Here is a 15,993-nt window from a genome sequence, read left to right on the forward strand (position 1 = left end):
TCGTGCTGAAGGAGGAGGAACAGGAAGCTGCTGAAATATAAATGATATGGGAAACTATTTTGTCGGTGAACCACTACTGCTGCCCCACTGATATCGCTTCATAACGTAAGGGTTGTTTACGGCGTAGTATCAGTTCAAGCAGATAACTTCATGCTCCTCAGGGTTTAATAGCTGCAAGAAATGTAGATCATTTATATGCAACCATGATGAATAAATAATGTATGATTTTGTGGATAGGCGTAACAACTCTAGAACAGATGAGGGTCAAATCTGAAATTCACTTTATGCTGCACTCATAGGGGGTGGGAGGGATGGGGTTATGGGGCTTAAAGCGATACACATTGCCCAAAATCTACAACATACCTCAAGGGTCCAAATCTCTGAGGCTCAGCAGGGGTCAGTGTATTCAGCCGCATTTTGGCAAAATGATGACTGTTTGGATCATACTGACCACACAGCTGGACAGAAGAGAAATAGTCTGTGCTGCAGGAGTAGTTGGAGAAGTTTCAGTTTCTGCTTTGATTCTTGAAACCCACTGTGAGTGGAATAAATTAAGTGGATCACATGACGAAACTACAAACCTAACAGCCACATTTAGAGCCAGCATGGTTGAGTGTTTGATACTTAAAAGCTTGTGAATCACTTTAGACTCCCCCTCCACTCAAAATGTGTTTTGCATCTTGTTACTTGACTGTGCAGAAAGATGTTTTCCTTTTACATTTGTCTGTTATAATAAACATGAAGGTATGGATGTGGGTGGTGTGAAAATCCTGTGTTTTGTCATCTGCGTCTCCTCTGACTGTCCACCTGCTGCATCCACTCTCCTGTGCTGTGTCTCAAATGACAGCAGCTATGAGACAAAACAAAGACCACAGACTGTGGTCGAGACAGAAACAGTCCTTTTCGCCTTTATTTTCCATTTGTTTGAGCTTGCTACTTAACGCTGTTAGCTTTCAAGCTTTCAGTGAGATGTAGCACACTCCCACCTCACAAAGTGCATCTGGATGCATCTTGGGTTTTTAATGTACGGAGCTAATCACAGTTATTATTCCTGCAGTGATTCTGAGTTTTTCTTTTTAAAACGTCTGGAAGTAAAACTGAGACAAAGTAAGTACCGTCACACGTCACGGGAGACAACCGTTTTTACATACTAAATTGATGATATTAATTAATTGGCACTGTTCTTTTTTTATTTCTATCATAATCTAAAGGAGGAGGAGAAAGATGACAACTTGGAGTACCTCATCCATCACATTTACATAAGAATTTCATTGTTTTTGACACTTTTATATTGACAGAAAGCTTATTAGCTAATTTTATGTCCTTTAGCTAATGCAATTTGATATGTTGGCAATTTTTCATTTTATTTTTCTTATAAATTTCTTTTTTTCTGGAATAATAAGAAAAGAAAAAGTCACATTCCCTGATCCAAAAAACAAAAAAAAATTGTTTTTTTATTTACTGGTTCAGACTTCTATGTGAAATAGTAAATAACCATTTCAACCCAGAACGCATTGTTGCAGTGACTTTCATCCCCTTTCACTGACAAATGTCTCTCTTGACTGATTGCATCCATGCAAAGGAACAGAAGAGAGCAGAAGAAATCACCATTTAAGTCTGATAAAAATTCACCTTGAAGCGCCAGTGATATAAATCTTTAGAAAGTTTGTAAGCTCTCATTAATAATGAAACGTCCGAAAAAGTGACGGTGTGAGAGATGCTCCTTTTATGAGCAACAGTGGAGGTTGGAGGGGTCTCTGCCAGGAGCACCTGGCAAATATTATTCACCTCACAGACTACTGCAGGATGTTTCTCGTGCTGACCAGTCACAGGACTTGGACCCTCACCAGCAGAGGTGATTTAGAAGCACTTACAGGTGACGCAGAAAAAGGCAGGAGAGGGGAAGAGGGTGAGACAGAGACTCACATTGATATTCTGCTGAGCGCTGGGCTACAGACAATCAAAATAAGTGACGTGAGCTTGTTATGCACATGTGCTCGTCTCATGCCTTTTAGCAGGAATTCCTCCTTTTGTTTTCATCGTTTCAGACAACCTGTGACCGCACATTCAGAACACAAGCCACTGCAAACGAAAACTTGAGAAAAAACAACACCTGCAACCCCAGAACGCCAGGGGCCCAAAAAATCCCAGGTTCGCTCCATATCATTTGGGTCTACATAATTTTATTAGCCACAAATTTGCACCACTTAAGTAAAATTTAAACTGTGACATTCAGTACTCATAGATATCAAAAGAAATCTGAGTACTTGGGCTTTGGGCTAAATGCTAATGTCAGCATGCTGATATGTGCCCAATTACATAGCCAGCAGGCATAATATTTATCACCATTGTAGTTTAGCCTGATAGCACGCTAATATTTACTAATTAGCACTGAACACAAAGTGAAGTTGCGGCTGATGGGAATGTCATTAGCATGCTCTTGTAGTCCTGCAAGATAACCATTCCTGTCTCATTTAGTATGTTTACAAATGTTCATTGCAATTGATCCATGTGGATTAAATAGTGGACATGTGGACAGCAGAGAGTAAAGTCTCAATGTATTCTGTACAAACCCAAAATGTGATTTGAGATTTAACAGAATTGCAGCAAGTGACTGTAAATGTCTGAGCAAAGGGCTCCTGTCTCTGTGCGCGCTTCGTTTTTGTCCATTACAGAAGATGAAACTGGAACAATGACGACTGTCTCACCACTGAGGTGCTTTTGAGAAAGTCATCTCAGTTACGGCTTTAGTGATCCGTCATGCCTCCGCTGCACTAAAGTGGGGTAAGAGCGTATTTTTTTGTAAAATGACCAAAAATGCTGAGACCAAAACACAAAGTCCCGCACTGTGTTTCTGTGTTCACTGACACTGATCAAGGGAGCTCTGAAGCTTGGCTGACTGCAACTGCTGGCAGCCTGAGTAGCGTCAGTGCAGCGCTGCTCTCAGTCAAAAGATCTTTTCAGTAAAAGCTAGACCACATACTCCTGTACACCCAAGACACCCCATCTGTAACAACAGGAACACTCTGTCCCTTTGCAACATGACAGCTAGCTAACATCTGGTTTGTATGCTGAAGAGCCAGTGCACTAAGAAACTATGTACAGTAATCTTTAGAAATAAATCATTCCCTTTATTTATCACACTTTGTAAGAACTCTGTTGATCTGAGTGACAGTGACATTACTATGAATGAAAACATGTGGGACACACTGACAGAATTACTTCTTGCAGGCAAAAGCAAACAAGATGAGAGCAAAGATACTTGGTTCAAACTGGTTCAACATCCAACAAAGTACAGACAGATTTTAAAAAGAGCCCTGTCAATAAGGAGATGGACAATAGTTTACTCAAACAGTGCTGTGATGATACCTCATTCCTATTCTAGCAGCGGCAGGCTGTTCGGCCGGGGCAGACGTCAGCCTCCAATCTGAGTGACTGGCCAAGTAAATACGCAGAGCAGAGAGCAGCTTTAAAGTTTGTTCCATGATGAAAGCATAAGATATCCACTTTAGAAGTTAAAAGTGGTGACTCGCTGGATTAGAAGTTTAAAGGACATGTGGAGAGATTCCTCTGCTACCAACGCCAGAGGCTGCCAGAAGCTGCACAGTCTGCTCGTCCCTGTAATGTAATAAGGATGTGGACAGACAAAGCGGACCAAAGCACGACGACCCGGGACACAAGGTCGCTCTCAGAGGGAACTACTTGGACAAAAGGAGTAATCTGAAGATGTCAACCTAAGCTCTAACCTAAGAGAGAGATAAAGAGATAATTCTATAATAATCATTTGTCTAAATGAGTAAAAGTATATTTAACAATGTGTTATTCTGCTGCTGCTTGCTTTTTATCTTGAGATATATTAGTCATTGTTTCGGTAAAAGTTAAAACGTCCTTTGGACTCTGGTAACTCTGTGTCTGTTTGTTGCATCCTATAAACAGAATATTTATTTTGTCAAAAAAAATATGGTCCGATTAATTCATAATTAAAACAATCACACCTGGAGGCCCTGAATGGGAGACTCCACAGTGGTGAAACAAAAGCTGTATGCATGTGTGAGAGTGAAAGAGCAGCAGGGTCTTTCCAGTGTTATTATCCCTCCCTCCGCCCCAACTGTCACTTTCCATCAGGAAAACGCTCCACCTCTCCTTCTGTTCCTCTTCTCTCCTCACCTCTGTAACCCCCTCCCATCCACAGCACCACTCCAATCCCTTTCCTTCCGACATCCAAGGGGAAACCAGCCAGCTGGTTGGGGCTAGAACGGACCCTTGAGTACAATGACACCTGAGCACCAACTTGGCTAAGCACCGTTTTGATTCTGCTAAAGACCTTCACTGACAAACAACGCTAATTACAAAAAGCTTTAAGGGAAAAAGAAGCTGGTCATTACGTCATGTCTCTTTATCTTTGGTCCACATGTCTGTGGTCAGGAAGTGACTTGTTGAGTATCTGCAGAAGTTCATGTGGTCCCTCTTTCAAAGTAAAATGTCTTTCATCAAAACAACAGTTCCACCGTCTATAAGCCATTTAAGAACAACATACACAGCACTACAAACCGTAGCGTGTCAGCCAACATCACTGTGCTGCTGATGTGTGTACGTGTGTTCTGCTTCTAGACACATTCAAATATAAAAGCATGCAGACTACTGTAGCCCTGACATTTTATTTCTACTTTTTTCTTGCCTTTTTCTATTCTAAGTATACAGTTTAGAGCCTCTCCACTCTTTGCTCATTCTGCTTTCTTCTGACGCAAGTGGGATTTCACAGTCAGAGCTGATGCACACAGTGCGTGACCTTTAACATGTACATTGCGGGAATCCTTTTAACAGGTTCCTCCCACAGACCACCAAAACAGTTCCCACACGCACTTACTACATACTGAACGACACTACAGAAAGAAAAAAAAAAAACTAAAGCATTGGCCTCTTCAACAGTCTGCAGCGTTATGTATGCTCAGCAAGTGTACAGGCACATATCCAGACCACAACCACAGTGGCTGCTGTTTGTCAGCTTTAACACAAAACAGACATGAGAACATGACCGTCATCTTCTTTTGTCTTCTGGCGTTTTTCACTGTAATTAGTTAGAGGGGGCATTTAGCTGAGGGAAACGGGCCAGAGGAGAGGAGGTTCTCACGCCTGTGGAACCAAAGCAAACAAAGCCCCGCTCCGGCAACACAGGCAGCCAACAGCCGCTGATAGGGGTTATCTCTGCAGTCACACATGGGCCATCTCACAACAGGGCGCAATGAGCGACTGTAATGGCCCTTGCAGCTCCAGAAACACATGCGGCACAGATGCAGACTTTTAATTGCACATGCTGTCTCTTTGTGTACGGAAGTATAAATTATAATGGTAGTCAAGATATTGTGCATATTTTTTTTCCCCTGTTTTTCAAATGAGGATGAAACATTTATTGGACATATTTGTGAAAAAAAGCTTCAGTGGTTGTTTCCCTTGGTAACAGTTGACTAATATCTGCAGGTCGGCTACATTATAATTATATAATCAGTGTAGACTACAGACATCGATACAAGGCATTTTCCCCCCTTTTTTAACAAGCATGTTGCAAAGACTTTCAACCTTTAATGATGACTGATTTTTCTGGACACATAATGATGTGCTATGATGATGTGCTTGCTATAAATTCCTCTTGCAGTAGTATGACTATAGTGCCACAACAGTAAACAACAGAATCTGTCTTCATTTAAGATTTACATTCAAGTTTTGAACGGTGCTAATGTTATTTCTATGATTTAACAATCATCTGTGGTTTAGCTATCCTTCATGAAAGCAGAATCACTCGTCTCGCTGTTTTATGTCACCTCTCCATCATGAGGAAATATAGAAGAGGTAAATGCTTAAAAGCCAGGCAACAGAAGCAATTGCTGCAGAGTGAAATCCATCAGACAGGCCACAACTGTTGGTATATGATGGAAATGGCAGATAAGCCCATATGTTTTGCAGTGGGAGTGGGTGTAGTGAAAGGGGATCAGTCCACAGCAGTGTTTAGAGGTTCAAACGCCTCTCTGGGGAGGAGACTGGATCGATTCTCCTTGGCCAGGAGCCAATCCTCTCCCTGCCTTCAGCCAGATATTCACCCATACTATACATAAGTCTCTAAGCCTTTACTTATACTGTGTATACAAAAGCACAGGGTTCAGGATTTCACCACAGACTGGTGTTCTTCACCACTATCTGTATTAAGATTAACCCCATGCACTGTGTCAACTAAATACAGATGTGTTTGGGCTGCTCTCCACAGGGAGGGGCCCTGCCGCATCGTCCGTGGTGCATGTGTTGTTGTCATGATACTCTGATTAAAGGGAGCCATGGAGATAAACTATAGCTGCTGTCTCATTAGTCAGAGTAACTCTGCCTGGTTCCCACCCACAGGAGCTCCTCCCAAACCCACAGGAGAGCAGGGCACCCCTACACAGCCTGCAGGGATAGCACACAAACACCACAGCTGCCACAGCTGGCAAAGTGCACCATCACAAACACGTCAGCAAACACACACGTACAGACACAAGGGCACACACACAGGACTCAGAGTACGCTCAACTCTTTTTTTCAGCTCTAGCCAAAAAAGAGCCTCAGAGGACAAGAGCTCACTGGCTCTACGACAAAATGGGGTTTCCCCACAGGGACATTCCATAAGCCTGCAACACAGCAAATGGCTGTGGGTGACCTGCTGAGCTACAAATACAACAAACATCCGATGTGAAACAGATGTATTGCAATCCACATTGAAACAAGCTCACTGAGTCCCTTTGTGTAAGCTTCGGCACAACAACATCACAACAGCCTGGAAGCTACAGCCGAGCCTCATGGGAGCTCGGGTCGATGGCTGTGGCCTGGCACAGGTTTGTCCATGTTTGGGAACAGGAGCAGAGTGTGCAGAGGATGAGGAAAGAAGAGGGAGGGGAAGAAGCAGGTGCCTGGGCTGCTGTACGTCAGGCCCTGCCGTGACAGGTTTATCCCAGCCAAGAGGGAAGGTAACACACCGAACTGCACAATGAGGAGCGATAAACGTCAGGCCCAGGCCCCAGCATCACGGTAATGGCTGACAAACGGCTCAGTGGCTCATCTCGCAGCCAGTCAACCCCAGACACATGTGCTGCTCTCCGTTATGTTATATCAGAGAGGAAAACACCAACGAGAACAGCAGAAATCCAACCAGGCAGCTCCTTATGTTACAGGCCACCTGACCTGTCCTGCAGAAAAACTGCTGCGATGTAATTCAACATTTAAAAACATTAAAGAATAACATTTTCCACCTGAAGAGTAAAAAAACAATATCGCAAGTACAATATCTACTATGTGCTGTATATAACCAATGCATGAAGTGTGCTCTTTCTATACTTTCCTTTGCCCTCTGAGCCTTTTTCGCATGTGTCTCTACTGTTATATATGAATATCCCCAAAGAATAAAATAACAATTAAATAGGGACAAACTAATACAAAATACTGGTCTGGTTTCTGCATGTTTGTCTTTTGGTGATGAAGTTTTATCTAAAAACTGGATTACAGCATTAATATAACAGCAGTTCCATCATATGTGATTATTTTTAAAGGAGGCAAGTTCTCCACTTTGAGCAGTACCGCATCCCACAAAAATTTACAGGCTGAGATCGCTTGCAACGCCCATCTGTAAATGGGTTTTTATAAAAACACGCAGCGTAACGAGAAAGAACACACACAACTACAACTGCTTATTAGAGCTGTGGGTATTTTTGAACTGTTTAAAGAAACATTTCATTACATTTTGACATTTCTTTCCATAATCAGACAGTTATTAGATACTAACTCTGAGAACCTTTACAAATTTGAGCTGTATTCTGTTTCATTTTTTCTGTATTCTGAATAACACCGCCAACTAAATCTACAAATTTCTATTGATGCAAATGTAAGTGAAACACTGCAAATTACTTAAAGGTGACATAATGCAAATCCATGCACAGAGAGGTCACCTTCTGTATATTGTATACATAACTTCCTGTCATACATCACACTGTCAAATAAAAGACTCCTCTCTGACTTAAAGTGAGAGTTTCACTCCTCATCGACAATGTTGTTAAACATTTTTTTTACAGCAGACATGACTCGTCTCTGCAGCATCTAACACAGTCAGAATCAGTAGCTTTTGATATAACTGACTCTAACACAGTGATATGCAGCTGAATCAGACGTTAAAAATAATTCAGAAAGCTGAGATTTTTCCAAAGCTGGTTCTAACAGATGTCTAAAACCTCCCCCATATCTGCACTTCACACACTGGGACAGCAGGAAGGTGAATCCACACACACAGGCACAAACAGAGAGTGTGTGTGTGTGTGTGTGTGTTGAGCCTTAGTGGAGAACAGCAAAAACATCTGGTAGCAGTCATCAGAGAGAATCACAGTCAACCAAACAAAGGCTATGTTGGGCAGATTTAATGCTAATGTGACACGTACTGTGCGGTGAGGGGTTTTCTTACAAGAGCCTTTACAGTCAGCATGTGATGAATCAGTTCCTTAATCATGGTAAATGCTGCCACTCTGCTCTTCTACAGAACCCAAATAAATCTGAAACTTCTTAACCAGTATCATTAGTACTTTGGACATAGTGGGAAATCTATGAAATGTCTAACATATAACCTGATTTTTTTCATATACTGTATTTTCTCTCTGTCCTGTGGAGTGAACTGACACAAACTGAGGTAATGTGGCAGAAACTAGAAGCACTCTGTCTTACATCGTGTACAGTAACTAAATCTCCAGCCGTTGTTGTGATTGTCAGTCTCACAACAGAACGACAACACATCTGATGAATAGAAAAAGCTGAGAAGAGCGAGGAAGCGCCGCTCTGAGCTACAGCACTCATTTGCCTGATGGATGCGGAGCCCCTCGAACACGGTGACCTTTGGCAAGGTCACGCCATTCCAGCAGCTGCATAAAGACACTCGTGAATGAATAAATCATCGCCATGCTTTTGTCATCTGGGCTGCTTTGTGTCCTGCTGTTGCAACGCCTCTCAGCTCAACCTGTGGCTCATCTACGTGAGTCCCCAAAGCGGGGGGACGGGGGACATTCAGGACTTTCATTTATTCCCCTTTAAAGTTACATAAGATCTGTGTAGCAACCACATCAAGGCCGGCCCTATTTTAATCAGCACCAGTGTGACAATATGACATCATTTCTGGTGATCACTGCCAAATATAAGTCATTTCTTTATGTATTTAGACATAATGTACTGATAACTGCTGTGTTTACTTCTACAGTATTCATTCTCCTCCTGACACCCATCTCTGTGTCAGCTGTTTACATAGACAGGAAACTGCCACGTCTCTTACCTGTGTCTTGTCGAAACTGGTGCATGGACTGCAGGTCGATGACGTAAGGAGAGAGCTGGGCATCCACCTGCCCCAGAACAACAGTACCTCGGGCATCCCCCTTCAGCACGTTCTCAATATGGTGGCAAACAGCTGCACTGTAGGGCCTCCAGCGCCCATGTTCGTTCAACCATTCCCAGACGACTACCCTGGCCAGGTTCTGAGGTGGGTACCCCAGCCCATTGACGGGAACCAGCAACCCTGATCCTGGACGAGCCATGTCCTTTGTGGTGTCTGCACTTCAGCTGCTGGCTGTGTCCCAGGCTAGAACACCACTGAAACCCTGTCAGTCAACTGACACACTGGAACATTTTCATCAGCCCCAAACAGAAAAAGCTCGAATCAGCAATTAGTTTGGAAGTCCTCAATTAGCTCATGCTGCTTTCAGGCGAGCAGCTCTGCTGGAGTCATCGTCTACAGGTACTTTCTCACTGCTGGCACTTTGATCAGCCAAAAAGCAGCCTCCGTCCTCTTGTGTCTTGTCGTGTTTGAAGTGGCAGATGTTGACGGCGATGATGAGATTCGCAGCTGTAGCAGTTTCAGTGCTCCACAGCCGACCACAGCAGATCAGCAGCAGGTAGACAGGAGACACTCTCTAAACAGGAGAGGAGGAGCAGACACACACTGGTAAACAAATTCTGTGATTTGTCCCATGAGTTATTTTCTCAACAGTCAGGTACTGTTTAAGAGGACATGACATAAATCTAAACCAGTTCTGTGTTACAGTCCCATTAGTGGCCTGTACCTCTAGGTAATTCTGTTTACCTTGAGTGGTAATATATATGAGCCTGTGAGCTGTTAATTCAGCAGCAAAATAACTGTGATTGTCATCAGATTTGTGTAGAGGAGACAGAGCAGTGTTCATTAACAGCCCAATGCTATCATAATCCTAGCAGACAGAATATCACTCAGACATTTTCCACATAGGAAGATGCTCAGATGCAGTGAATGCAAAGGAAAGAACAATGTGTCTATTCCATGTGTGTTTTTATAAATGAATTAAATTTTAAGGCTCGTGTTGAATATTTCTGTGGCATGGACAACACGTTTGGATTGAATCTGGCGAAACAGACCTGTAGGTTGCAGTTGTGGTGTCACACATCTGTCAGGTAGAGGCTTCATTTCGCAGGCTCCGGCCGAAAATCAGATTGCAAAAAGAAAAAAAAAAACGAGGTGAAACGCACCTGCCTTTTCACATCTGTGACTCGTACGCTTCCCCCTTCTCCTCACAGCTGAAATCTTCCTTCAAACCCACCTCCTGCAGCTTCAGTAATCCTGTGTTATTGCAGAAAACCCAGCCGTCGTTTTATTCCCGTGAATGTGCTACAGACTACACCAGCTTGTTGGTCCGCTGTGGTCAAGTGAAAACATGCCATTCTGCCGTAGACGCGCGTTTTTCTCCGTAACGCCAAACATCACGCATTCACATAGTCCACACGCAATTCTTGCTGCCCGCAAATTACGCACAAATATCCAGGTGCACCTGTATGGACAGCCGATGAAAATCATCCAAAGTGTCAATTACAACAAAACAAAACTATACAACTTCCGGTGTCTGGTTTCAAAATAAAAGCGGTGGTGCTACACATGATTACACCAGATGGAGAGGTGTAATGGCACAAACCTGAACAAGAAAGAGAAAGAGGGCGAAAAAGACATTTTGCCTAAGACCACTGTGAAAATATTTTTATTTTCACTGAACACATTTTAGTAGCATTCATGGAGATATCTGACACCCTTGTGACACTGTAACTGTAAACGTGGCAGCATGTAACACCTAGGATAACACACAAAGGAAAAATACTGTAAACCTGGGTTTGAGGAATAGGTAGAGAAGGACAATGGTTACACTTTCAAAAGAGCCAAATGCTCATGGACAGTTATGACAGTCAGCACCCAGCTCATGTGCCCTTTACATGCCTCTTAAACTTTTCATCAAATCCATTAAATAAGTGTTAAAGGAGAATCTAAATATCAGCTGAAACTTCATGGCATAGTATGAGGCAGATTAGATGGAACAGCGATGTATCTTCTCTTCTATGTGTGTGTGAGTGAACAGTTGAATACTTCTGGTCTTAAAACTGCCCATGATCATTGTTTTAACTGCAGAAGATGTGGTCTGCAGATTTATTTTTCCTGGAGTGCTGGTCTTTGGCACCTTTTCAGTTTAAGGATGCTTTTCCCTGAATCTGACTGCTTGCTGCTCCTCAGTCAATACTTCGTATATGATTTCATGGATGATTGATGTGGATGCTTATGATTACAAAATTTGTGGAAATTTCAGACCTTTAACTGCCAGGGTTTATCTGTTCAGGGCTGAGTGCATGTTTAACACAGCTGAATGTGCCAATCTTGCTAAATGGAACAACAGTACCATCTGCTGCCAAGATAATGTACCTGCAATGCATAAAAAAAAGGAAATTTTGGAAATCTTCAGAAAAAAGAAACATTCCTGAGACAATACTTCTGCCTCCCCGACCATCTGGCTGTGTATATATAGACTATTTTACATAACAAAGGTCACTTCCTGCCAAAAATGTCTGCTCCTCTTATTCTTACACATCTGACAGTGGCACAGAGGTTCTTCCAGCTGAAGCTGTCTGTTGACACGACTTGGGATGGATGAGCTTCTCTCCAAACTCAGGAGGGTCTTTAATTACTCAATTAACAGGTTTTGAATATGATTAGAATTATGACTATATGACCATATGACTTTTATGTAATGTATGACCCTCTGTCCCAGTCCACATGAACTGACCAGGGGATTTTTACTGGGAATGTAAGGCACTTTAATGTTGATCTCAGTGCAGTCTGGCTGATTTTAGATATGTAAAGGATCAGACCTGTAAGTCAGAGAATAAGTCTTTTTTTAAGAAAAATATACAAAAATCAAAGGAGACATTCTTCCCCTTCCACCAGCATCAATCATCTGGAGAACACCACCATCATGTGGCCTTTTGGTGTTCCTACAGAAACCTCATTCTGACTGGTTCTTGCACAGTGCAGGGACATGGTCTAAATGATATATCTTTACTAAGTATTATAAATTGAACCTTCTTATTATAGCTCAAACGTTTTGTTAATAAAGGTTAAATCTGCAGCTGCAGTGTGAAGTTCAACATAAAATCAATGCTGTACTCCAACAAGCTATCAGTCAAAATATCCCTGCCTATCATCAAGAAGTGAAACTACGTGACCTCTGACCTTTATGTGACCTATTCACAACTGACCCAATGAAAGAATGGAAGAGTTTTTGAAAGAAGCAACTTGTTAAGCCATCACAAAGCTACTGCAGGTAACAAGATCATTAGATGAGAGAAGTCAAGGGGCTGTTTTGAGCAAGCTGCAATTTGATCTAACAATCCTGTGCACTATTTATAGCCCAAACATTTATTTTTCCTGTGTTAATGTTCATATGACTTACCTGTTTTATTCAGCTACATCAGAGTGAACACATCAATATTTAGGATGGAAGAAAGTTGAGAGGTTAAACAGGCAGGCGAGGACAGACTGTAAACAGAAAGTGGAAGGACAAGACACTATGCACCACAACTTTGTTAACCACACTAGTCAATTGCAGGGTTGACACACAAAAGCCCACAACCATTCACAATAACATTTACACCTGCCTGTCTTTGGAATGTGGGAGGAAACCAGAGTAACTGAAGGAAACCAACACAGGCAACAAACAAACTCCACCCAGAAAGGCACAAGACAGTGAAAACAAATACATGTTTTCATCTGATGCCACAGGTTTGCTGCTAAAAATAAAAAATAGCAGATGAAGGTGACACCCTGAAGAAGCTTATATAAAAGCAGCACAACCACCTGACTGAGGCCCTTGGTTGCCTGGATTTGTTTGGGAAGTTGGGGACGCACAAGGCAGTCCCCCTGGAAAATGTGAAATTTGTGGTAATATATACAAATTCATCACCTCTCTCCATGCTGCATCCTTTCATGACCACATAAAAAGCCAGAGAGTAAAAGCAGTGGCTTTCATCAACAATTGAACCATATGGACACGAACATTAATCAGTCAGTCAGATTCCTCAGCGCTTGCCACAGCTGCTGCTCTCCACCCAAAGAATACAAAATTGATCGGCTCTCCAAGATATTTATGATTAAGTAGTTGTGCTCAATTACAGTCATTATGCTTAAAGTGGAAAATAATCTGGGTGATTCACATTGATTTTATGTGTGTGTGTATATGTATTAACCTCTATAGCTTTGCTAAAGAGGTCCAATCGTGTGCATGCAAAGCACCGCACTACTAATTACAATGGATGTCATAAAATACATCAAGCACATAACCTGTCCATGCAGAAGTTGCAAAGCATAGTAGCTGTTAGGTAGGAAGCTGGTACGCTAATTACTTAAATGTTCAACAGCAGACAAGATGGGGTGTCGGTCAGGACACAGGTAAAGGACAGGATTTGAAACGGTGCTCCAGCTGTACTTATTGCTCTCTGATGTTCACAGCATCACAGCAGTCTAAAATAAGCAATAAAACAGCATTCAGCTCATTCATCAACACACACACACACACATTATACCGCCTCATTAAATGCAACTAGGTAAAGGAGCACATAAAAAATAAAAGGCTGGTTTAAATAACCGAAGTCGGGCAGCAGGCAGGTCTGCCATCTTGGGGGTAGCTGGCTTTGCTCTCCAGCGCCTGCACTCAACGCAGGCATGTTGGTGTTTGCGGATTGCTTCCCTGCCTCAAATGATCCAGAATGCTCTGCGTAGCTCTGCATAAACCCGCTCAGGACCAGGATGCAGGAGGTCTTGGTCATATTTCTGGATCAACAGGCGTCTAACAGGATGGGAAGGGTCTAGGACGACAGGGTGTAAGGTTGAATCACTAAGGCCCTCTGATCTACGCAGCCGACCACCTACTCTAATTAGACCGGTGGACTGATCTCGCTCAGGAGATAAGGTAAGTAGACTGCTACTGGATGTGACAGGCTTACCAGCTGCCAACAGTTTGTACTCCTCTGGGAATGAGTCTTGCTGAGCTTGTTGCAACACAGCTGTTTCTGCTTGTCGATATTCCTCGTACTGAGAGGGGAGTCTGGATGGTCTTGTCCACGGAGCTCATTAGCTTTAGCCCCGACAATCTCTTGCCAAGTTCTGCACTCTTTGTCACCTTGACTCACTGGAGAAGTGAAAGTTAGTGCACAAAGGGCGGTCTTCCAAAGCTCCACCGAGTCCTCTGGTGGCTCCGCACCAAGTTTCTCTGGCCAAGTATCTGGGTTTTGTAGGAGGAAAGGGGGGCCCTGCGACCACCGGTTGGGTTCGATGAGGGCTCTCAAGGTTTTCCCTCGTGTCAGATCATCTGCTGGGTTGTTAGCCGAGTCTACATAGCGCCAGGTACAAGTCTTTGTGAGCTCTTGAATCTCGGCTACTCTCATGCCTACGAAAACCTTGTAGCGACATGACTGCAATTGGAGCCAGGTTAGCACAGTTGTTGAGTCGGACCACAGCATGGTTTGAGCCACGGCCAGTGTGAGTTCAGGATGTGGGCTATCCGGGCTGCCACTAGGGCTGCACAGAGCTCAAGGTGGGGAATGGACTGGACATGCTTGGGAGCCACTCGTGAACGTGCGAAGACAAATGACAAATGTACCTCCCCATTGGCTTCTTCGGTTCTCAAATATGCTACAGCCCCATAAGCCTGTTCTGAGGCATCTGCGAAGATGTGGAGTTGGCGGGTGGCGCCCTCTAGAGTAGTGCCTGCAGGAACATAAGGACGGGGAAGGGACAGGAGAGAGACTGGAGCTCAGCTTCCCAGCTGGTCCAGGTCTGCATGAGCTCGAACCGAACTGCTTTCGATAAGTTTCTGTATCTCTTTCTTATAGGTCTCAGCTTGTTCAGGGTTCTTGAGGAGGCGTCTCTCTGTGCTGCGCAGCAATGGTATTACAGAGTCTTTGGGAGCAACCAACAGGGGCATATCTGGGTGGTGAAGCAATGGGGTGGCGTATCTGTGAGTGCCCTTTACTACAGTGCGGACAGTTTTGGTTTTGAGCATAGCTACAGCTTGTTGGTCCTGTTTGGAGCGTATGACTTCCCTTTCAGGTCTGCAGGGTACAGAGTCCATCTGCCAGAGCCTCTCAACATGTTGGTACAGCTCCTCTAACTTGGGTGGAGTCAAAGTGAACAGGCACTGCATGGAGTTAGTGGGCCGCCCCATGGACTGGACCGGGCCCTGGAGAGTCCACCCCAGTCTTGTGTGGACTGCTGCTGGGCTGCCAGGAGGACCGAGCCTGACAGGCTCAACTGGCGTAACGAGGCGATCTTGGTCGGAGCCGATAAGGAGGGATGGCTCTGCGTTTTGGAGGGCAGGTATGGGAGGCCACGTAGGTGCTTGAACTTCCTCTGTAACCTCTCAACAGGATAAGTATGCTGAGCAAGGCTGAGACGGTTAGCTGTGAAGGCACCCTCAATCTTATAAGTAGTGGAAGGATTGGACGCTGGGGAGACGTGGAAAGACACAGAATACCCTTGGAGAACCTGAATGTCTTGCCTGACAGTTCGTAAGGGGAGATCCTCGGGGCTGCCCTTTATGCCGAGAGCTCTGGCTGCAGTGGGTAACAACATGGACCTCTCGGATCCGTCATCCAGGA

General features: G+C 43.7%; 1 protein-coding gene across 3 annotated transcripts in view; it reads right to left on the reverse strand.

Moving 5' to 3' along the window:
• The window catches only part of dtx1 (deltex 1, E3 ubiquitin ligase), a 42,514-nt gene extending 31,635 nt beyond the window's left edge, over positions 1 to 10,879 (reverse strand). For 2 of the 3 annotated variants that reach the window (XM_041042102.1, XM_041042100.1), the window contains exons 1-2: positions 10,441 to 10,879; positions 9,329 to 9,962 (exon numbers count right to left, since the gene is read on the reverse strand). In XM_041042102.1, the coding sequence (XP_040898036.1) occupies positions 9,329 to 9,587 (259 nt within the window). In that variant the 5' untranslated portion in view covers positions 9,588 to 9,962; positions 10,441 to 10,879. The remainder of the gene's footprint in view (positions 1 to 9,328; positions 9,963 to 10,440) is intronic. The other variant, XM_041042101.1, reaches the window with a different exon arrangement.
• Positions 10,880 to 15,993: the final 5,114 nt, after the last annotated feature.

The sequence above is a fragment of the Toxotes jaculatrix genome, chromosome 7 (assembly GCF_017976425.1).
Source record: "Toxotes jaculatrix isolate fToxJac2 chromosome 7, fToxJac2.pri, whole genome shotgun sequence".
In the NCBI taxonomy this organism is placed as follows: Eukaryota; Metazoa; Chordata; class Actinopteri; family Toxotidae; genus Toxotes; species Toxotes jaculatrix.